Raw genomic sequence first — 23,533 nt, forward strand, 5'->3', positions numbered from 1 at the left:
ACAGTGGATGTTGGCAATTTGATCTCTGATTCCTCTGCCTTTTCTAAAACCAGCTTGAACATCTGGAAGTTCGTGGTTCACATGTTGCTGAAGCCTGGCTTGGAGAATTTTGAGCATTACTCTACTAGTGTATGAGATGAGTGCAATTGTGTGGTAGTTTGAGCATTCTTTGGCATTGCCTTTCTTTGGGATTGGAATGGAAACTGATCTTTTCCAGTCCTGTGGCCACTGCTGGGAGTTTTCCAAATGAACTGGCATATTGAGTGCAGCACTTTCACAGCATCATCTTTTAGGATTTGAAATAGCTCAACTGGAATTCCATCACCTCCATTAACTTTGTTCTTAGTGATGCTTCCTAAGGCCCACCTGACTTCACATTCCAGGATGTCCAGCTCTAGGTGAGTGTGAGTGATCACACGATTGTGATTATCTGGGTCAGGAAGATCTTTTTTGTATAGTTCTTCTGTGTACTCTTGCCACCTCTTCCTAATATCTTCTGCTTCTGTTAGGTTCATACCATTTCTGTCCTTTATTGAGCCCATCTTTGCATGAAATGTTTCCTTGGTATCTCTAATTTTCTTGAAGAGATCTCTCATCTTTCCCATTCTATTGTTTTCCTCTATTTCTTTGCATTGATCGTTGAGGAGGGCTTTCTTATCTCTCCTTGCTATTCTTTGGAACTCTGCATTCAGATGGGTATATCTTTCTTTTTCTCCTTTGCTTTTCGCTTCTTTTCTTTTCACATACCACCAGCCATGTTTCAGGTGGTCAGTATTCCCATGTAGCTACTTTACTGGACAGTGCTGCTATAGAATATTTCCATTGTTGCAGAACGTTCTCTTGGTTAGTCCTGTTCTAGACCCTGTTAGGCCCAGTTTCCATTCAGTCACCTAACCAGTAGAGTCCAATGTTTTTGTTGGTTTTTTGAATCCACTCTCTTAACAGCCCAACCTCTAGTCCCATCTTTGTGGTCTTAATTCAGGCTTCCATTATGTCATGATGCTAAGATATTAGTTCTCTTTTCTATTTCATTGCTTCTTTCAGATTTTTAGACTTACTGGGAGGACTGTTAGAGAATTGTTGAGTGTAATTCTGGTTGTGCTTTGGATTTGCTAATGTGGTGGCATTTTCAAACTGAACACTAATACCTAAAAATTTTTTTTAGGTCCCCAGAGGCAAATTTTAGACAAATCTTACTATCTTGGACTTCTTCGGTATGTTATATACTTTTTTTTTCTATGAATGATCATGAAGTTTTAATTATAGTACTTACTGAGATAATTAGGTATCTGTTAATTGTTAAGATTATTTTGTATTCTGACATAATTTATGGTTAATCTGGCTCTAAATAGATGTCATCACAAATGGTGGTGGTATAGTTAGGCTGAGATTTTAAATTTTATGTATTAGAATGTATGTGAGCTATATATTTCCAGTTCACTATTTTTCATCTAATGAGAAGAATATTTTATGCTTCTTTCACTAATTATTCTGAAACATATTCTTCATAGATATGTGTATGAATGATAAAATGTATATGCGTGCCTGCTAAATTGTTTTAGTCGTGTCTGACTCTGCGATCCCTTGGACTGTATGTAGCCCACCAGGCTCCTCTGTCCATGGGATTCTCCTGGCAAGAATACTGGAGTGCATTGCCATTTCCTTATCCATAAAATATATATACTTATTTATAATAATTACTACAGAGTTTTACGCAAGTATATATTTAGTCAGTTGCTATACATGTGGCCTAATTTTATTTAATTCATAAGTTTGTTATATATCTCTTAAGTATGCAGCCCTAAATTAAGAACTCTTTTCTCTTTCTAGACCTACTTTTTTCTCTGCCTATCTAGCCTATCTCTATTTTTCCATTTTACTTTATTTTCTGGTTGGTTCATCCTCTGTGTCTTCTTTCTTTCTTCAGTTCAGTTCAGTCGCTCAGTCGTGTCAGACTCTTTGTGACCCCATGAGTTGCAGCACACCAGGCTTCCCTGTCCATCACCAACTCCCAGAGTTTACTCAAACTCATGTCAGTGATGCCATCCAACCATCTCATCCTCTGTCGTCCCCTTCTCCTCCTGCCCCCAATCCCTCCCAGCATCAGGGTCTTTTCCAATTACTTGCATTCTATTTAATGCATCCTTCTATCGTATCCTGAAATCTCTGTTTTCTTTCATTTAGTCCTTCTTAATTCTTTTCCTGTTCAGTTACTTGAATCCTTTTGATCCTCAAACTCCTAGAAGTTAGTAAGAGAAGGGAAGGTTTTCTCCCATCTGTCCTCAAAGTTGACATCAGTAAGAATGAGAGTGAGGCCATCAGTGTTGATATATAGTCACCTTTTAATCAAAAGAAGGTAAGGTGATAGAGCTATTTCTCACCATCACATTGCCTCTCTTCTCCAAGTTTTGTGCTTCTTTACTAAAAATTACAATTATCTATTTATGTTAATTGAGTGAAGAACAGTGGTTCTCAACTGGCATTGATTTTGCCCCCTTAAGGAATATTTGGCAATTTTTAGACTCATTTTTTGTTATCATAACTGGATTTGGGTGATGTGCCATTGGCATCCATACCAGAGAGATGGTTAAGCATCTTACAGTGCATAGAAAGTATTGTTTTAAGTATTATTAAAAGACCTAAAATGTCCATAGTGCTGCTCTTGAAAAATCCTATCCTAGAGGGTAGCAAGAACTGTGAGAGTGACAGTTAGGTGTCTGCTTCTGTCTATAGATTGTACCAGTTTGCCCAGGTTTCCATTCTAATACTGTTTCATCTTTTTTTAATGAATAAAGAACTTTTATCAATTTCTCAGTTGGAGTATACCACCTTAATCAAATAAGCTGCTTAAATTGTTTTTCTTTTTTTAGTGAAATTTCACAAAACCATTTATATTGTTGTTACACATTTATGAAAAGTTTATTTTGTTTAACTAGACTTTTCTGGATTGGAAGTATTACTAATTTCTTTATTTCTTTCCATTAGAAGTAAAATAAGTGAACTTACAACAGAAATCAATAAACTTCAGAAAGAAATAGAAATGTACAATCAAGAGAATTCAGTATATTTGTCATATGAAAAGAGGTGAGTAATTTTGCAGTTAAAGTATGCAAGGTATATTTTTATTATGAATAACATTTGATGTAATATGTTTCAGAATTTTAGTACTACATTTGTAGTTAAACATAATATTCATAATGTTCATCTGCCTATTTATGAATGTATTTTATATTTACAGAGCTGAGACTCTAGCTGTTGAAATAAAAGAGTTTCAAGGACAACTAGCAGACTACAACATGGTATTTGGTCTTTTCTGAGAGTACTTCTTTTGAATATTTTCATTGCTTTTTACCACTTTAGAAAATGCTATAACACTTTAATGCTAAATACCAAATAATGCATGAGTACATACATAGTGAAAAAGATTGAAACGATAGCAAGTGTAGAGATTAAAGTATATATTTGCTTTCTCCCTACTTTGCCTCCTGAAAAATATTTTGGCTTTACAGATTAATAGGTGTTCTTCCAGCCTTTAAAAGAAAAACAGTTAAAAATACAGAACATGCATACTTTTTTCCCTAACAATTTAAAAATAATATTTTTTAGAGTAGATAAAATATATTGAGTATTAGCAATGTCACTGCTTTAAAAATACTTTTATCTTTCTACAGAGTGTTGTCATCATGATGTTTTAAAAATTTAGTTACTTAGTACCAAGCTTGCCTTTATCCTTCCATTTCATTCAAAATGCAGTGTTTGTCTTCTGTCACAATAGGGCATCTAGTATAATCACAGTTTTGCTTCCAAATGTGAACTTCCAGAAGAAGCTTCCTAGTGTGGATTTCCAAAAGAAATGATCTTGTTTGCAGTGTTGATTACTGGCTCAATCTTTGGAGTAATCTTGGCCCCATGAAGTTTCTAATGTTTCAGAATTTTCTTTCTTCCTACTCTGTGGGTGCTTTAGGTAGCAGTGGTCTCTGAACTTACTGAAAACTTGATTCTCACTTCTCCAACTAAAAAATGGTGATACACAAAGTAAGAAATGTGCCACCATAATGGTTAGGTACATTCTAATATACCTACTTGATATTGTTATATTGTATTCATAAACAGAATTTCTGATTATATTAATAGTATATTTTCACACTATAATCTAGTAAATGATCTTCTCAATATGAGAAAAATAATTTTTATAAGATATAAAAAGACAGATGAAAGGGATTTTTAGTTATATGAGAATATATTATGCAAGTTACTTGATATGAAAATATTAATAATATGTAAAATATGCTGTTTGTAGGTTTTTCTTTAATACAGAGAAAGCACTTAGTTAGCCAGTTATCTAACACAGAGTAACTTTTCAGTAAATATTAGATCTTATTAGCATTATTATGCAAAAAGCTAAGATCATGGCATCTGGTCCCATCACTTCATGGCAAATAGATGGAGGAACAATAGAAATAGTGATACACTTTATTTTTGGGGGCTCCAAAATCACTGCAGATGGTGAGTGCATCCATGAAATTAGAAGACACTTGCTCCTTGGAAGAAAAGTTATGACCAACCTAGACAGTGTATTAAAAAGCAGAGACATAACCTTGCCAACAAAGGTCCTTGTAGTCAAAGCTGTGGTTTTTCTAGTAGTCATTAATGGATGTGAGAGTTTGAACATAAAGAAGGTGGAGCACTGAAGAACTGATGCTTTTGAACTGTGGTGCTGGAGAAGACTCTTGAGAGTCCCTTGGATAGCAGGAAGATGAAACCAGTCAATTCTAAAGGAAATGAACTCTGAATATTCATTGGAAGGACTGATACTAAAGCTGAAGCTCCAACACTTGGGCCACCAGATGTGAAGACTGACTCATTGGAAAAGACCCTAATGTTGGGAAAGATTGAAAACAGGAGGAGAAGGGGATGACAGGATGAGATGGTTGCTTGGCATCACCGACTCAATGTACATCAGTTGGAGCAAACTGTGGGAGATGGTAAATGCCAGGGAATCTTGGCATTCTGCAGTCCATGGGGTCGCAGAGATTCAGACACAACTTAGCAACTGAACAATAACAATAACAAAAGCACTTATTATCCATATCACAATTGAAAATGTTATATATAGTAATATATATTACATTAGGAAAGTTTAGTCTTTTAGAGTCAATTACATCCAGATAGTTTGCTTTTAGTAGCCTTCCTGTTCAAATTCTGCTTTGACAACTTGCTAAATTTTTGTATCTGCAAAATGTGGATAATAATATCTACTTCATAGTGTACTTGTGATAATTAAGTGAAACAGTGCATATAATAGACTCAGAACAAGGTTTGGCACAAGGTAAATCGATAAATATGTTTGCTGTTGCTGTCACTGCCTAACTTTTTTTTTTCCATTTATTTTTATTAGTTGGAGGCTAATTACTTTACAATGTTGTAGTGGTTTTTGTCATACATTGACATGAATCAGCCATGGAGTTACATGTATTCCCCATCCCGATACCCCTCCCACCTCCCTCTCTACCCGATCCGTCTGGGTCTTCCCAGTGCACCAGGTCCGAGCACTTGTCTCATGCATCCTACCTGGGCTGGTGATCTATTTTACCCTAGATAATATACATGTTTTGATGCTGTTCTCTCGAAACATCCCACCCTCGCCTTCTCCCACAGAGTCCAAAAGTCTGATCTGTACATCTGTGTCTCTTTCTGTTTTGCATATAGGGTTACCATTACCATCTTTCTAAATTCCATATATATGTGTTAGTATACTGTATTGGTCTTTATCTTTCTGGCTTACTTCACTCTTTATAATGGGCTCCAGTTTCATCCATCTTATTAGAACTGATTCAAATGAACTCTTTTTAATGGCTGAGTAATAGTCCATGGTGTATATGTACCACAGCTTCCTTATCCATTCGTCTGCTGATGAGCATCTGGGTTGCTTCCATGTCCTTTGCCTGACTTTTTGAAGTACGCTTCTGTTTGAAGTGTTCTGTTTGTGCCATGCCCTGTTGATTTTTTTTCAATTTAATTTTTTTATAATTTTTAAAAGATTAAATCACTTTACATTTTCAGTGGTGTAATTTGTAAATCCATTAACATTTCTTCCCCTTGGGGAAAAGAAGGAGAAAGATCTTCCCCCAGATTTTGTCTTCTCAACATCCTTCTTTATAAGCTTAGACATCTTTTCAGAGAAGGCAAAACTCTTGAGGTATTATCTGCAGAAAGAATAGTTCTTTACTGCTTACTTTTCCTTCCAAAAAATGTAGTTTGTTGATTGCCCTAATGCATAGAATGTACTTATTTAAGTAGCTCAATATTTGTTTTGTCTTGGAAGTAGTAATAAATAACTATTTATTTGTAAGATTGAATACCTATATTATGGATTATAGAAAGAATTTATGAAGACTAATAGAATGTTTTTTTTGTACTTTTGATTTTAGTTGGCAGATAAACTTAATACCAATACTGAAATGGAAGAAGTAATGAGTGATTACAACATGGTAAGAAAGTTTATAAGCAGTTGATCTACATAGCCTCTAAAATAAAGCATTTATATCTGGAAGTAACTTGATAAAACCTATGTACCATGAAGATAGGTATTATTCTGATCCTAATTACTGCTGTTATATTTGAGTTCCCTTAGTTGCTCGTTTACAGTTTCTTCCTGTTGGTTGATTCTCTCAAGTGGATGATTTAGTGTCTTTCTGCAAGGCTGTGTTTGAACTGGTCTCATTCAGTATTAATTAGGGAGTCCCATCCATATATCCTTGTATGTAAATTAGTTTGCAGTACTTCTGGTTTAATATTTGTGCACATGGAGCTGAGTACTCAGTGAAGAGTTGTATTAGAAAAGGAGAAAATGAATAGTTACCATATGATGCCAGACATAACAGTACTTTTGATTAGTAAATGAGAAATTGTATTCAATGTTCTTAATGAGTATTTGGTAGAAAATAATAAAATGATAATAGCTAGCTTAATTGATTATAAATATTTGGAAGAAAATAAATAAAATTTATACAGTTTATCATTTATTTATACAAAGAATATAAAAGCATAGGATTTATAAAGTGACTGTTCTAAATTTTGGGGCTTCCCTGGCAACTCAGCTGGTAAAGAACCCGCCAGCGATGTGGGAGACCTGGGTTCAATCCCTGGGTTGGGAAGATCCCCTGGAGGAGGGCATGGCAATCCATTCTAGTATTCTTCCCTGGCGAGTCCCCATGGACAGCGTAGCGTGGTGGGCCACAGTCCATGGGATCACAGAGTTGGACACAACTGAGCAAATAAGCACAAAAGCAATAATAATGTAGTGAAGTTCTTGATTATTTTTTTCATTTATTTTTATTAGTTGGAGGCTAATTACTTTACAGTATTGTAGTGGTTTTTGCCATACATTGACATGAATCAGCCATGGATTTACATGTGTTCCCCATCCTGATCCCCCCTCCCACCTCCCTCCCCATCCCATTCCTCTGGGTCTTGCCAGTGCATCAGCCCTGAGCACTTGTCTTATGCATCCAACCTGGGCTGGTGATCTGTTTCACCCTTGATAGTGTACTTGTTTCAATGCTATTCTCTCAGAACATCCCACCCTTGCCTTCTCCCACAGAGTCCCAAAGTCTGTTCTGTACATCTGTGTCCCTTTTTCTGTTTTGCATATAGGTTTATCGTTACCATCTTTTAAAATTCCATACATATGCGTTAGTATACTGTATTGGTCTTTACCTTTCTGGCTTACTTCACTCTGTATAATGGGCTCCAGTTTCATCTATCTCATTAGAACTGAATCAAATGAATTCTTTTTAATGGCTGAGTAATATTCCATTGTGTATATGTACCATAGCTTCCTTATCCATTTGTCTGCTGATGGGCCTCTAGGTTGCTTCCATGTCCTGGCAATTGTAAACAGTGCTGCGATGAATATTGGGGTGCACGTGTCTCTTTCAGATCTGGTTTCCTCGGTGTGTATGCCCAGGAGTGGGATTGCTGGGTCATATAACTTCTTAACTTTAAAACACAGAGAATTCTCAATTTAAAATCTGTATTTTTAATGCCAAATATAAAAAGTGAAAACTTAATGCTTTTTGAGTTATGAGGGATAGGTCCAAAGTCTAGACTGACTTTGTGCAGGTTGAGTCAAATAGGAGTACTCAGGTAAAATTCTGAATGATTTAAGAATAAAACTTGTGTTGGGTCTAGATTTGACATATTACTAATCAACTATTGAACACTTAATGAAATCTTGAAATTCTGTTTACATAAGTAAAGTTTACATTAGATTACTTGACAGTCAGTAAACAATATTTTTGGTGTGAGATTATAATGCCTGTGAAAAAGAGTGTTTCTTTGTGTTTGGTATTGGTAGTGGTTTGTTAAGTAAAGCATATGCATTTTTTAAAACTTTGCCTGTGGCATTAGGATTATTTTTATAATCTCTAATTGATTCATAATCAGAATGACCTTTAAAGAGATAGTTTGGCTTAATGGTAATTTTTTATCACTAACTTTCAGTTAACTCTTTTTTCAGCTTAAAGCTCAAAATGATCGAGAAACACAAAGTATGGATATTATATTTACCGAGAGACAAGCGTGAGTACAATCCATTTAGAAATCAAACAGATTTATAAGTGACCTGTATAAGTAGTTTAACTTCTGAACTATTTATTTCTTTATAGTTTTCTTCATTGTTTTTCCCTGTTGCATTTTTTAATTTTAAAAAGTTGAATATTTGCAATACAGACTGCATTGTTAATGTATCTGTTGTCTTCATTTAGATAAAATTTCTACCTCTGAGTTTTAAATCTAAGGTGGATAAGAACATCTCTACCATTTGCAATTTTAACTTGAACTTCTTAACTAATTCAAATTATGGGATTTAAGCCCCAATCTAATAAAATGCACTTTATTATTCCATGGGCTATTTATATTATTTTATTACTCACTAATTGATAATTGTTACATTAGTAATCTAATTTATAAATGTAGATTGTATGTGCATCTTTATATATATAACCTAGTCAAAGACCAAACGCCAAGTAACTTTGGTTTTTAAATCTTTTTTTTCAATAATTGTATTTATTTTGGGCTGTGCTGAGTCTTTGTTGCTGTGTGAACTTTTGTCCAGTTGCACAAATGGGGGCTGCTCTCTAGCTGTGCTTCTCATGTGGTGGCTTCTCTTATTGGGGAACACAGGCTCTATGGTATGCAGGCTTCAGGAGTCGTGGCTCTTGGGCTCAGTAATTGTTGCTCTTGGGCTCTAGAGCACAGGGTCAGTAGTTGTGGTGCATGGGCTTACTAGCTCTGTGGTATGTGAGATCTTCGCAAATCAGGGACTGAACCCAGGTCTCCTGCATTGGCAGGCAGATTCTTTACTACTGAGCCACCCAGGAACCTCCCAAGTAACTTTGACTTTGATGATAAGGTAAATGTGGCAGTGATAGTAATGCCTACAAAGATAAGTGGAAGTAATATAGTGACCTTAGTCCATTTGGGCCACTGTAACAAAAATATCATAGACTTGGTAACTTATAAACAACAGGAATGTATTGCTCAGGGTTCTGAAGGCTGGGATGTCCAAGATCAAGGCAGCAGTATAGTCCTGTTCTGGTGAAAGCCCTCTTACTGGTTCATACCTTCTTGTGATATCATCACATGATAGACAGAGCTAGGAAGCTCTTTGGGATCTCTTATAAGGGGTACTTACTAATCCCATTCATGAGGACTCTACCCTCATGACCTAATCACCTCCCAGTCTTTACACCGTTACCTTTGGTGGTTAGGATTTCAACATATGAATCTTGGAGGGACACAAATATTCAGACATTATCAGTAGTTAACATAATTATTCTTTATTGACTTTTTGACCTTAATTATTGTCTAAAGCAGCGCAAACAGAAGATGAACTATTTTGTACAAACACTGTACACATTTTGTTCCATAAATTTATCAATATTAATTTCCTTGAAAGCAAGGATAATAGTTAACCCAAATTACCAAAATTCTATAACATCAAAAATACTGTCATATTACCTCAACATGTACAGTAAATACTTGATGAAAAATAGGATGTTAAAATATAAAGATGAATTATTTGAAAGGTAAAGGAAGAGTTTTCTTTTCATTAAAAACAAAGAAATCTCTTTCCCCTGTCTATCATTTGATGCTCCTATAAAGTGCTATCTTAAATTACAAATATACTGAAAGTCTCTTCCCTTTTACAAAGAAAATCCCATATTCATGGTAACCAGACACATACTTGAAAACTTCCTTTTTGTTGCTCTGGTTTTAGACTAGCTAACAAATATTCATCATTTACTACATATAAAATACTTTCTTAGGTGTCTAAAAAATAAGATATAATAAACTATAACCCATTGAGAACCTTATATAGTTTAGAACATTTCAGTTCAGTTCAGTCGCTCAGTCATGTCCGACTCTGAACGATCCCATGGACTGCAGCACACCAGGCCTCCCTGTCCATCACCAACTCCTGGAGCTTGCTCAAACTCATGTCCATCGAGTCGGTGATGCCATCCAACCATCTCATCCTCTGTCGTCTCCTTCCCCTCCTGCCTTCAATCTTTCCCAGCATCAGGGTCTTTTCTAGTGAGTCAGTTCTTCACATCAGGTGGCCAAAGTATTGAAGCTTCAACTCCAAGAGAGCATTAGAACATTTAGTCCTCATTTATTTTCGCATTTATGTACAAACCTATGTGATGCACTGGTCAGATTTGTAAACGTTACATGTATGTGTTTTATAGATATTTTATCCGAAAAGATAACTCACAGGTTATAAAGTTAATGATGATGTAGATTTCTATGTCTATTAGGTTCTTTGATTAAGGAAAATGTTCTTAAAATATGGTACTTTCTCCTGAAAATGTTACAGTTTCGAAACTTAATATCTGTAGTTTGTAACTAAGACTGAGTGAGATAGGGTCACCTGACCCTTTAAGAGGAATTTTAAATTGAATAAAAATTATTTTTATAAAGTTTATTTTTTTATATACAAGGGGGATAGATTTATTTCATGTGTTAATCGGATGGTCGACATCTTAATAATGCAAGAATATACCTTGTGTTATCCTGTACATTTAAAGGGAGCAGGAAATGCCATACCTTGAGAAAACAGGTATAAAAAACCTATGTTTTCTTTCTCTTCTCCTTTAGTGCCACCATTTACTGTGGCATGGGACGCTATGTTTTATTATGGAACACCTACTTATAATAAGGTGGTTATAGTATATAGGCTCAATATGTTACTATGGTACCTGGCTTTAATTCATTTTCGCACACCTGCTTGAACTAATGATTTTCTTCCATTTCTAATGTCTATACTTTTTTAATTTTGTATTAGCCAAAATCATTTATCTTTGAAAAATATACATAATTATAAGAGTCTTTTGAATATAAGAGATTTGTTGTAGTCTTTGCTATTTTTCATAGTTCTATTTCATTTTTACTATATTTATAAAATATGAACATTTGCCTCTTAAATTGGGAAATAACATTCTGTAAAATGATAGGTTATGTAGAAAAAGATGCCTTATGTTTATATAGTTATCTAACTCCTATAATTGAGATTTAAAATTATAACATTTATATAATTTATGTTATCTATTAGGAAATACTACACTTAAAACATTTATATCCTTTATTGAAAACATGTTCCTATAAATACAAGCAAATATGCATTACAAATGAGTCAGTTATTTTATTTCACAGAGTATATCATCCTAAACAATTTTTATTTTCCTTGGTAGACATTTGAACTGAATTTACTATTTATATAACCTTAAAAATGATTATTGTTAGAAAATAATATACATCTACATTATTTTTAGTCTCTTTTTTCTAAGCAACTATCAGTTATACACATTTTTGAAACTTTATGTTATAGAGAAATTTGAACATACACAAAAATAAAATAGCACCCATCTCCATCAACTTTTATCCAACCCTGCTCCATCTACACCACTGGATGCTGTTTTCTTCCTTGTATAATGAAGAAAATCTAAAACATCATATTATTTAATCTGTAAATATATTTCAGTGTTTTAGAAATTTTTTTCTAATATATATAGATAAAATACTGTATACTAAATTACCCCACATATGAAAAGTAAAAATGATGGAATTTTTTTTACAGTTTTTAGTGCTACTATTTACGTTAACTTGTTAAAATTATGATTGTAGCCAGTTGATGGTAAAGAATTAGCAAATAATTCACTTTAGACTTTTCTTGTAATAGTTTCAAAGCCAGTTTTCTTTGGACTATTATTGTGCTATGATCTGTTAGTAGCTATGCATCAGAGAAAAGGTTTTGTTGTCAGGAAATCTGGCAAATTCTTAATATTATGCTCTTGAAGAGCAGAAAGCAGTTTAGCTTAGTAAAGTCTTGGATAGCAAAGAAGTCTTCCTTACTATAAGTCCTATAGTGAAGAAGCTTGTTTGACTTTGTTTAAACCCAGTATTTTCTCATAATTCTATAGTAGTTTCCACCTGCAATGAGGGAGACCTGGGTTCGATCCCTGGGTTGGGAAGATCCCCTGGAGAAGGAACGGCTACCCACTTCAGTATTCTGGCCTGGAGAGTTCTATGGACAGCATAGTCCATGGGTCGCAAAGAGTTGGACACAACTGAGCAACTTTTACTTTGACCATGTACCTTTTAATCCTCCATCCTGTAAATACTTCTGAATGTCTGGAAGTTAATGTTCTAGAAAACAAGTTTGGAAACATTGCTCTGCCTACAGCATCCCAAAGAACTAACCATAGGCCAACTGAAGATTCCTTAGCTCCAGAACAGAATCACTTGAATAAAAATGTCCTCCAAAGGAGCAGAATAGGTATTTTTTTAAAACAAGATGCATAGATAATTTCCACTTTGGAAGTTACTGTATTATTCAGTTGCAACAGTCATTTTGATGACAGTCTTTCTCCATAACTGAAATAAAGAGATTGTGCCCAGACGTTGTGCCTGTGCTTTAAATTGCTGCTAAATTTTCAGAAATTTGTTGTGCCAATTCAGGAAGCATTTAAAAAGATTTAAAAAGCATTTTCCAATTTCATGAATTCATTCTGTGGGCATAAAATCAATCTTAATGTGTTGTCAGTTTAAGCTATCTCTTTTCTTCACTTCAGCTTATGATAAAATTCCAAAATCTTTATTTCTTTATTGATTCCAATCAGTAAAACTTTAATAGGTGTTACATCAAATATCTGGCTAATATGAGAATCTGTTCACTTTAATTAAGGAATAATGTAGATTTTTTTCCTACTATTATTTTGGGTCTCATATATACTGCTGATAATAGTAATGCTAGTATTTTAACTGTTAGGTACCAAGGAGTGGCAGTTACTGTATTTGGACCTACTTGCACAAAGTCAATGAGAGGAGTGTAATTTTATGATATTTATGTGTTGCAATTAATATGATGGTCTACTGGCCATAGTTCAGTATATCATTGATCAAAATTTCCATGCCTAAAATGTGAGTGAGCTGGTAACATTTTTTAAAAAATCAGACATTGAAAGAAATTAATTTTCTTCACGTAATTCGTGAGTATCTATATATTTGTCTTCAATAAACCCATCATCATCTACCACAAAAGAATGTAGTTGTTCAAATATTACTGTAGTTTCTTCAGAGTTTGTGTCTGGTATCTGTGAAGGAGAGCTTGGATTTCCAGTAAAACCATCTTCATAGGTTTCTGCTTCATGCTCTTCCAGACGATGATGATTGTAACTAAGCAGAATATTATACCATACTGGACATTTGATAGCAACTGAAATGAGTAGTGAAGTCATCACTACAGTGATGACAACACCGACAAGAAAAGCCCAGCTTTTTCCATGAGATTCATGTTCTTAAATGGAATAACGAGAAAGAAAGGGTGGGAGAGGAATTTTGTTAAATTGACAAAAATAAAATAATCATAATTACATGTCCTAGTAACTCCCCAATATTGGTATTAGAAGTAAATATACATGATCTTACTTAAGCAAAAGTTACTAAAACTGCAGTAAATATATTTCATATTGTGGTGCAAGAATACCTTTTTTCAAAATAACTACCTGTCTTTGCATTGTTTATCCATTCACTCAGAAACATTATTGATTTATACTTGTTAAGTATTGTGATGTAACTAGTTAATACCAGGGCTCAGAGAAGTTAAATAATTTGCATAATGGCATTTGACTGATAACTAGCAGAGCCTACTTAAGAAACCCAATATTTTGTTAATCTTTTCTTGAGTGGAGGAATTGTTCTTTTACACTGTTTCAAGAAATTTAAAATGAGAAAAATGAGAACTGTCTCAGTTTATTTAGTATGCTATCCTCAGCAATATTAATATTCAAAACAAATACATTACCTGAATTTCTTGTCAAGTTGTTCAAAGAGTTATTAAATGTTGAATTGTAAATGGACTGAAAATGAATGTGAAGGTCTTCAGTTATAGATGAAGGAAATTTTGAGTAGCATTCAGCCTTGTAAGGCACTGTTTTGATGTTGTAGCACTTCAGGATATCTGGATAACTACACATGGTGATGCTCTCATTTTCTAGTAGATTAGAAAAAATAAGATTTATTATGGAAAATAAGATTATTATTGTTAATTAATATTATGGTTAAACATCTTATAATTTTTCACCTGGAACTTTTTTGACATATCTGTCATTAAAGGTATAAGAAAGAAGCTAAAAAATAAAAAAAATAAAAAATTTAAAAAAAAAGAAGCTTAAAAAAAAAAAAAAGAAGCTAATTGTATTTGCCTAGCAACAAAATGAAGAAAGAGGCCTATTTCTGTTTAATAAGTTATTTTATAGATACAGTTTAAGTGCAGTTCTTGTGTATTGTTCAGTTTGTCTGTGTTAGTAAAGTAAAGATGTTATGATTTAGATTGTGGTGAGCATCTGGAACATGGTATGTAGTTTAGAAAGTAGGGTACCTACTTCCACCTACTCTCTGACAGGATATCCTTAGAAAAGAAGTACTTTTAAAAATTACAATATTTAGGAAACAAGTTAGATATCCATTGGCAGATGAATGGATAAAGAAATTGTGGTACATATATATATATAATGGAATATCATTCAGCCATAAAATGGAATGCATTTGAGTCAGTTCTGGTGAGGTGGATGAATCTAAAGCTTATTATACAGAGTGAAGTAAGTCAGAGAAAAACAGATTTCACGTATTAACGCATACATACAGAATCTAGAAAAATGGTATTTTCAGGGTAGGAATGGAGACGTATACATAGAGAACAGACTTTAGACATAGCAGGGGAAGGAGAGTGTGGGACAAATTGAGAGAGCAGCATTGACATATGTAGACTCAGTTCAGTTCAGTCGCTCAGTCGTGTCCGACTCTTTGCGACCCCATGAATTGCAGCACGCCAGGCCTCCCTGTCCATCACAAACTCCCGGAGTTGACTCAAACTCATGTCTATCGAGTTGGTGATGCCATCCAGCCATCTCATCCTCTGTCCCCTTCTCCCCCTGCCCCCAATCCCTCCCAGCATCAGGGTCTTTTCCAATGAGTCAACTCTTCGCATGAGGTGGCCAAAGTATTGGAGTTTCAGCTTCAGCATCAGTCCTTCCAATGAACACCCAGGACTGATCTCCTTTAGGATGGACTGGTTGGATCTCCTTGCAGTCCAAGGGACTCTCAAGAGTCTTCTCCAACACCACAGTTCAAAAGCATCAATTTTTCGGCGCTCAGCTTTCTTCACAGTCCAACTCTTACATCCATACATGACCACTGGAAAAACCATAGCCTTGGCTAGACGGACCTTTGTTGGCAAAGTAATGTCTTTGCTTTTTAATATGCTGTCTAGGTTGGTCATAACTTTCCTCCCAAGGAGTAATGTAAAATAGATAGCCAGTGGGAGGCTGCTGTATGGGCACAGGGAGCTCAGCCTGCTGTCTGTGACAGCCTAGAGGGGTGGGATGGAATGAGGGGTAGGGGGAGGTTCAGGAGGGAGGGGACATATGTGTATTTGTGGATGATTCACCTTGTTATATGGCAGAAGCCAACACAATATTGTAAAGCAATCATCCTCCAATTAAAAATAAATTAAAAAAAAACAGTAAAAGAAAATTAGTCTTATGTGTTGAAACTGCAAACAGTATACAGAGTGACAGTTTCATCTTACATATGTAGAATGTTCAAGCTTCTGTTATTTCTTTTTTTTCTGGAGAGGCAGAGGGAGAACTTGTATTCAGCAATTGCTTTTCAGTGTTTCTCCTGTTTCCATTAAACAGGAATAGTTTCCTTTGCTTTAAGACTTGAAATGAGAGACACTTCTAGGGTGGAACAAGCCAAAATCAATCATTTTGGTTTTAACTAATTTAAATTATGAATGCTTACCTAGTGTCACATTTGATGTCTTCAACCAGTTTTGCAAGTTCAGTAGACTACAGGAGCAGTTCCATGGATTTCCATACAAAATTATGAATTCCAGATGAAACAGTTGTGGTACATCAAAATAGCTTATCAAATTGCCATGCAAATTCAATAGTATCAGGTTTTTAAGAGGCAAAAATGTATCAGGATTCAGTTGAACTATTTTGTTTTGGCAGAGATTTAACTTTTTCAGTTTATGTAATCCTGTAAAGGCACCCTCTTGAATTGTGTGGATGGAATTTCTACAAATATTTAAAATTTCTAGATTGGACAGGTTACTGAAACAATTATTGAGTAGGATATTGACTTTGTTCTCAATCAAATAGAGCTCATTGAGTAAAAAATATGTCTGTAGAACTCTTGTGTCTGTGATATTTAGAGTAATTTGATTATAACTGAGGTCAAGTATAGTAACATTTTTGTTGATATTTGCTGGAATCAAAGAATAATTCTTTGCAGTAGAATTACATTTGACTTCCTAAAAAAGAGAAAATTAGAAATGCATTAATAAGGAAAAATATTGATAGAATTTCCCAAATTTTCATATCTAGGCAATTAGACATTGGAAAGAAATTTTTTTAGGAAAAAATTCTACTATCTAAGACTTTGATGTTAAAATATGTAAAAAGGTAAAGCAAATACTCCTTTTAAAAATTGGGATGGAGTGTTGAAGATTAAGGCAATTCTGATGTCATATAAGTATCTTCCAACAGTTAGTAAATAATTATTATTGAAAGAATATTGATATATTACCATTTATATATGTGGCAATAAATGGTAAATCTGTTAATTTATTTAGTATTTTAGTATGTAAGATTGATGTTTATAATGAGAAAATAATGTAAAAATATGTAATTTTAAAACAGAGCTACCAACATTACATCTAAGATTATTAAATAATTAAAAAACAATATTCGGTATATAACTGTATAGGGTTAACAACTCAAACTTTGGTATTTTAAAAGAAAATATCTTGTAATAGAAATTGAGCCATGTGTTAAAGTCAGCTGACAAGAAGTGCTTAGCCTATGTGGATATAGATCCAAAGAAATAGTTCTTGTTTCGACTGTTTTTGCAGTTGAAATGTCCCCTGATAGTAATAATAATAATAATAATGTAACAACAACAATTTCCCTCATAAATATGTGGTTTTTAAAGAAGCTTTCTACATTTTAAAGTGTTTTTATGTCATAACTAATCTCTGATCTTAGTGAAATTTTATATTATTTTTGCTTTTAAAGAACTTAGTTTTTTCTAAAATAAAAACTGCTTTTGTCCACTTACAATCTGGCTCAGAGATCAGATGTTTTGAATATACCCTACTAACTAAAGAGTTTATTTTGATAGTTGGATTTTTTTTTTGTTTTAAGGCCTTCAATATTTTACAATTTAAATTTACACATAGTGTACCTTTGAAAATATTTTCACTGCTTTGATTGTAAAAACTTACTGTTTTAGAAGTCTGGTTTTCTTCTGATAATAATAGCATGGAGAGCAGCCAGAACAAGATTGTGATGCTCATGGTTTTCATACTGCTAACCTGATAGAAAAGAGTATTTACATCTTGTTAGGAGACTAGAACATTAGTCTTTTGAGGACATTTTGATTTCCTTTTTACTCCTTTTAAGTCTATTTTTTCTTAAAATATGTAAAATAGGAAATAAGTAAAGATCCCTTCACCTTCCCTGCACTCTGATCTTAGAAACTGAAATGCTCCTGGAGAGAATGAAAGACAGTAATTTTCAGGATATCTCTTTAGTTCCTAGATCTATTGAGAGGAACTTTAAAACAACTGAAGTGGTTGTGCATTTTAAAATTTTAATATATATGCACAAAAGAAAGTCTAGAAGGGTATATATACTTATGTATGTATATATTAATATATCTTTAAGTATATACTCATATTGCTACTTCTTGACTTTTCGACTTTAGGCATTATCTATTCATATTATCCTTTGACTTAACATTTTAGGAGATGAGAGTCCTCAGCTTCTTTCAAATAACTCATTACCTTCATCTTCAGTGCATCAAATATATATCTACTGTCTCTTCACTTCCCTTATCTTCAATGCATCAAATATATATCTAGTGTCTCTTCACTTTCCAAACATAGTCAGTTATAATTGTGGTTAGACGACTGTGAAACGACTTAGCAGCAGCAGCTGCAGTTTATATAACTCAGTTTATACTTCAGAAATGTATAAAACTGTCAAAGACTGAGCCCTGTTAACAGGATTATTATTCTGTTCCTGCATACTTTTTACTTTAGTTAATTGTGTTTGTTTTCTTTTCCTGTGCTTAGGGTTTTTACCCCCTTTAATTTATACACAAACACTCTTAGCAAATCTCTCAATAGTTTATGTATATTAGATATTTTAATCTATTTCATTTGCTTGAAAAAGTCTTTCCTAGAGCCTGCTGCCATGCTCTGATATGGATGAGCTGATCACTAGGCCCTCTATGGAGTTGTTGACCTCCACTCTCCTCCTATCTTCATTGTAGAGATTCTCTTTTGCCCTTGTTACTGGATTTCTGTTTTCTAGAATGCCTTGTCTTGGATTACTGCCTTTTTTTCCATGGAGTTTCCTGCAAGTAGCTTCCTGAGAAGGTCCATAGGAGGAAATACTTTTTAGACCTTGAAAGGTATTTTGGCTAGAAATTTTAAGTAGGATTTCTTAGAATTCTTAGAATTCTAAGTAGGAAATGATTTTCCCTCAAATGGTTGATGGCATTGCTCCGTTGTCTTTGGATTTCTAGTACAGTCATCCCTTGGTATCTGCAGGGGATTGGTTTCTGGAAGCCCCCGCAGATACCACATCTGTAGATGTTCAAATTCCTTATATAAAATGGTGTAATGTAATGAATATACATTACAAAGGGCCTGATTTTGTATTCACAGGTTTTACTTCTGTGGATTCAACCAACCATGACTGTATTACTGTTAAGAAATGAGATGCTGTGCCATTCTAATTCTTTATCCTTTTACGTAACTTGCCACTTCTTAAACCCAAAGCTGTTTTTCTGAAGTATGTTGCTGAACAATATTATAGAAGTTAGAGGTATATTGTATAGTGTTCAGAATTTTTAAAGGTTATACTGCACTGATAGTTATTATTAAAACATTGGCTGTATTCTCTGTGCTGTACAATATAGCCTTAATGTGGCTATTCTGAAATTTCATGATCCTTTGTGAGAGTCTATTTTGTGAAAGTCTATGAAATAGGTACTTGGTGGGTGGTTTCAATCGGAAAACAGTGGGAATCTTTCTGAATTATTTCATTGATGATATTGATAATTTTCTTCCCATTTAAAAAAATCTTATTTCCCATTCTAGAACTCCTTTAATTCTAAAAGGAATTGGATCTCCTTGTATGATTTTCTAATCTTTTATGTTTATTCATCTGCATTTCATCTCTGTGTTTTTGCTCTGCTGTCTGGAACTTTATCTTCAAACTCGTCTATTAAAGTTTTCTTTTTCCTGTTATCTTCTTAATTCTCAGAGCTCTTTTTAATTCTCTGAAAATTTCTTTTGTAATATACTGTCATAGGAATATATTTTCTTGTTTCTTCTTGTTGTATCTCTTGGTTTTTTTCCCCTTGAAAAGCCTTTGTGTCTTAAGGTTATGTTTTTCCAGTTTCTTTTGATAAGTATCCTTTTTATTAGAGGATTTCTTTTAAACTTCCCATATCTGTTAATATTTGGTTTAGGACTTGCATATAAGAATGGGAAATGAAAAAACTGATTGGAAACTGCATTTATATGGTTCTTTTTTAAAAAAATATTTTCTTGATGTGGACCATTTTTAAAGTCTTACTGGATTTGTTGCAGTATTGCTCCTGTTTTGTGTTTTGGTTCTTTGGCCCCCTGACCAGGGATTGAACACCATGCCCCCTCGTGTAGAAGGGCAGAGTCCTAACTGCTTGACCTCCAGAGAATTCCCAGCTCTTACCCAACTTTAGACCTTACTATAGAGTGACCTTAATAGGCTGTTTTCTTGGGGCATCCCTAACGTCATTATCTTTAGATTGTTCCTTTTGGGCTGCTTAGATTCCTCAAAATGACTTTTCTGATATACTGCCTGAAAAGGTGACACCAAGTGGCCAGCGTTCTGAGAACTGAGTGGTGAAAAAGTTGGGTTTAGCTCAGTAATTAGTATTTAATGTTATTTTCCCTGCTTTTGACATAACATCCCTGCAGTCACTTATGCCCAGATTCCATTAGTTTTGTTCTCCCCAGCATAAAAAAAAAAAAACCTCATTTTTCTGCTTAGGTAGTAGGGGGACTTTACCTGACTGGGCAGTGTCTGGGAGAAAGACTTTCAGCTGTTTCAGCCTCTCCTTTTCTACTTCCAGAATTCCTGGTGCTGCCAATCTCTGAGCCATCTAGGGGTTCTGCAGCATAAAACAAGTAGCTTCTCAGCTTTCCCCACTGCTGGCTTCAGAAAATTTTGGTTTCCTAGTCAGTTTCCACTTAACTTTTAGCTTTCTAGTTTCTAGATTTTATTGCTATTCATTTTGTCATTATAAGTTTCTGTACTTCATATTACCTTTTATTTTCATTTTAGTAGGTTTTTGAACAGGAGTCAATGTTAGTGGGTACATTCAACATGCCCTAACTAGGAATTGTCATTTATTTCAGTAATTCTTCTCACTAAATACTTTCCATTTAGCCATTTTATTCATGACCTTAGTGTTTCTTATTTTTATTTGTTTTCTTAAAACCAATGTTAGATACTTCTGCATAAAGCAACTATACTCCAATAAAAATTAATTTTAAAATTATCTATTAGTTAATTAATATTAAAAAGAAACTGCTGCAAATGAGCTGTTTGAAAGGATATTAATATGTTATTATCATCCTTAGTGATTTTTAAAAATTTAGTCTTTTGAGCCTTCTTATAGCACTTAGTATAATAAGTTGCTTACGATTTTTTAGGGCAGTTTGTTCCTTCAAAGCAGGGAGTAAGAAACTACTGATAACAAGATTCATTTCAAGTTACTAAAGTGTGTTGCCACACTGGCGATGAGGAATTTATTGTTATGTCAATACTGGTGTATTCTAATTAGCTTCCTCATTGCCTTCCTCACTGATCCGTTTATGTTAATTCCCTTTCCAATTTCTTTCTTTCCATGGCTAAATCAAAATTATAAGAGAAAGCCACTGTTCTCCTCGATTTTGCAATTTGAATGTAGATCATAATAACATCCCTTTTAGAGCCAGAAATGATTTCAAGCTATCACTTATGCCAGACCACTGCCCACAAAAGGGGATCCCTGAATCATGTATAAAAAGTATGTACCCATGTTTAGTGATCTCTCAGAGTTAGTGTGCAACCTCCTCAGTGGTTTGTTTTGGTATTTCTCAGTGGTGTAGTGAAATTCTTACTGATGTTTTTGTAGGATGCCCTTGTGAGTAATATAGAGGTAAGGGAGAAGTTCCTTTTTTTTTTTAAAGAGATAAATAGGATAAGGATGAATAAAGGAAGCAGATAATCTATAAAGAAAAGGGTTGACACGAAATAGAAACAGCTAGAAAAGGTATTGGAGGTCAGGATTGTGAGACTGTGGAAATGGAGACAGAGGATTGTCATGTATTTATTATATTTATCAGCTGCTTTATACTATTATGCTTAAATGGATAAAATGATAAGGGTTAGAAAAGGAATCTTTTTAAATTTATATTTGATAAATTTTAGAGTTAGAAAAGACACATACTCAGAGCTTAAGGTAGATTTTGTTCAAGAAAACAGTCAAAAAATCTAAAGCATTAGTAGGTCTAAAGCTATGAAATGCATTGATTGAGCCGCACTAGCCATGGGGCTTTTCTTGTATTTGTACATCTTTTGAGAGGGAAAAGATTGATAAAGGGGATTGATGTTGACTGTCACAACACTACATAGACACATCCTTAGACAGAAACATTTGCTAACACATCCTTAAACAGACACAGTGGCTATCTTGACGAAATCAAATTGATGAAATAAATAGCTGATAGCAGAAATTATTCTTGAGTCAGTTTACCCTATTTAAAAAGTTGATTTAAAAGGAAACAGTTATTACTGCTTTTTTCTCACTTGAGATTTTTTTCTCAATTAGAAATTTATTTTGAAATGATATTTTGGTTTGAGTTTAGTGATTAAAAAATAGAGAACAAATGGAATATCAGGTTTTTAAAAAATTGTTTTACAAGATTAAATTTTCTTTTATATAGCCTACACCCTATATTATAGGAAAAGAGATTTACACAAAAGGAAATGGTAGATATTGAGAAAGAAACAGTGTTCTTCTTAGCACAGTTTCAAGTGTGAATTTCTGAGTTTTTGATCATGTACTTTATATGACTATTATATTCTCTGAAATAAAAAGATACCACTGTTATTTTGGCTTGGTTAAATAAAGTGTGTATACTGTAATACAGTTTTTCCATTAAATATTTTAGATATTTATACCAGAATTCAATGTATTTATAGTAAGGTATTAATAACTCACAGTTAACTTTTCTCTTGTAATTTCATAGAACTAGCTTTCTATTTTTTTTTCAAATTTAAAAAGTTTTATAATGGAAAATTTCAAGGAAAAAACTTCTCAGGAAAAGAATCGTCACCCAGTTTTAACAATTGTCACCTATTATCCAGTCTTTTTTCATCTTATAAATTTGTTTTTAGGTTAATGTTACTTCCGATTGCTCTGTGATTAATATATTTCAAAATCAAAAGATCTTATAAATTTGATTTGGCTAGATGAAATCTTCCTCCCCCCAAATTACTTGGCTTTATGTTATTACTCTATTTGGAAAAAATATTTTGGCCGTGCCCAGGTTTGTATTTCTAAGATAGCTGTCATGAATATACAATTATATTTTCTGCTCTTTCATCATTTATTAAAAATAAAGATTTTTATGTAGACTTAACAAGCTTAAATATGATTTTTAAAAATTCAACATCACCAAACCTATAAATATATAGGATCTTACCTTTTTTCTTTTGTCTCTGAGACTGGTGTGTAAGGAATCTGCTGTCTTTCTTCTACACCATTAAAAAAAAAAAGCATGTCATGTGGTTTGTTTCACTTTGTCTTAACCTTTGTACTCACTGAACAGGTGGAAGAAAAAAACAAGCTAGACTTCCTT

The 23,533-nt window shown here is 33.8% G+C and overlaps 2 protein-coding genes across 4 annotated transcripts in view; one reads left to right on the forward strand and one right to left on the reverse strand.

The window, feature by feature from the left end:
- The window catches only part of IFT74 (intraflagellar transport 74), a 97,784-nt gene that overhangs the window by 10,217 nt on the left and 64,034 nt on the right, over window positions 1-23,533 (forward strand). For all 3 annotated transcript variants that reach the window (XM_070480593.1, XM_020887755.2, XM_070480592.1), the window contains 5 exons: window positions 1,166-1,214; window positions 2,986-3,084; window positions 3,239-3,299; window positions 6,432-6,491; window positions 8,522-8,583. In XM_070480593.1, coding sequence (XP_070336694.1) covers window positions 1,166-1,214; window positions 2,986-3,084; window positions 3,239-3,299; window positions 6,432-6,491; window positions 8,522-8,583 — 331 coding nt within the window. The remainder of the gene's footprint in view (window positions 1-1,165; window positions 1,215-2,985; window positions 3,085-3,238; window positions 3,300-6,431; window positions 6,492-8,521; window positions 8,584-23,533) is intronic.
- On the reverse strand, window positions 9,827-23,446 carry LRRC19 (leucine rich repeat containing 19). The gene is made up of 5 exons (XM_020887756.2): window positions 23,378-23,446; window positions 17,855-17,944; window positions 16,369-16,882; window positions 14,369-14,557; window positions 9,827-13,861 (listed from the first exon to the last, which is right to left on the reverse strand). The coding sequence occupies exons 2-5, from the start codon at window positions 17,933-17,935 to the stop codon at window positions 13,533-13,535; spliced, it is 1,113 nt and encodes a 370-aa protein (XP_020743415.1). The 5' UTR covers window positions 17,936-17,944; window positions 23,378-23,446; the 3' UTR covers window positions 9,827-13,532.

The sequence above is a fragment of the Odocoileus virginianus genome, chromosome 18 (assembly GCF_023699985.2).
Source record: "Odocoileus virginianus isolate 20LAN1187 ecotype Illinois chromosome 18, Ovbor_1.2, whole genome shotgun sequence".
In the NCBI taxonomy this organism is placed as follows: domain Eukaryota; kingdom Metazoa; phylum Chordata; class Mammalia; order Artiodactyla; family Cervidae; genus Odocoileus; species Odocoileus virginianus.

Excerpts from the sequence above, each read along its gene's own strand:
- LRRC19 (XM_020887756.2), bottom strand. The coding sequence starts at position 17,935 with ATGAAAACCATGAGCATCACAATCTTGTTCTGGCTGCTCTCCATGCTA. Across the intron at positions 14,558-16,368 it reads GACATCAAATGTGACACTAG|AAAATGAGAGCATCACCATG; the intron begins GTAAGCATTCAT and ends CTAATCTACTAG. Across the intron at positions 13,862-14,368 it reads CAACTTGACAAGAAATTCAG|AACATGAATCTCATGGAAAA; the intron begins GTAATGTATTTG and ends ATTCCATTTAAG.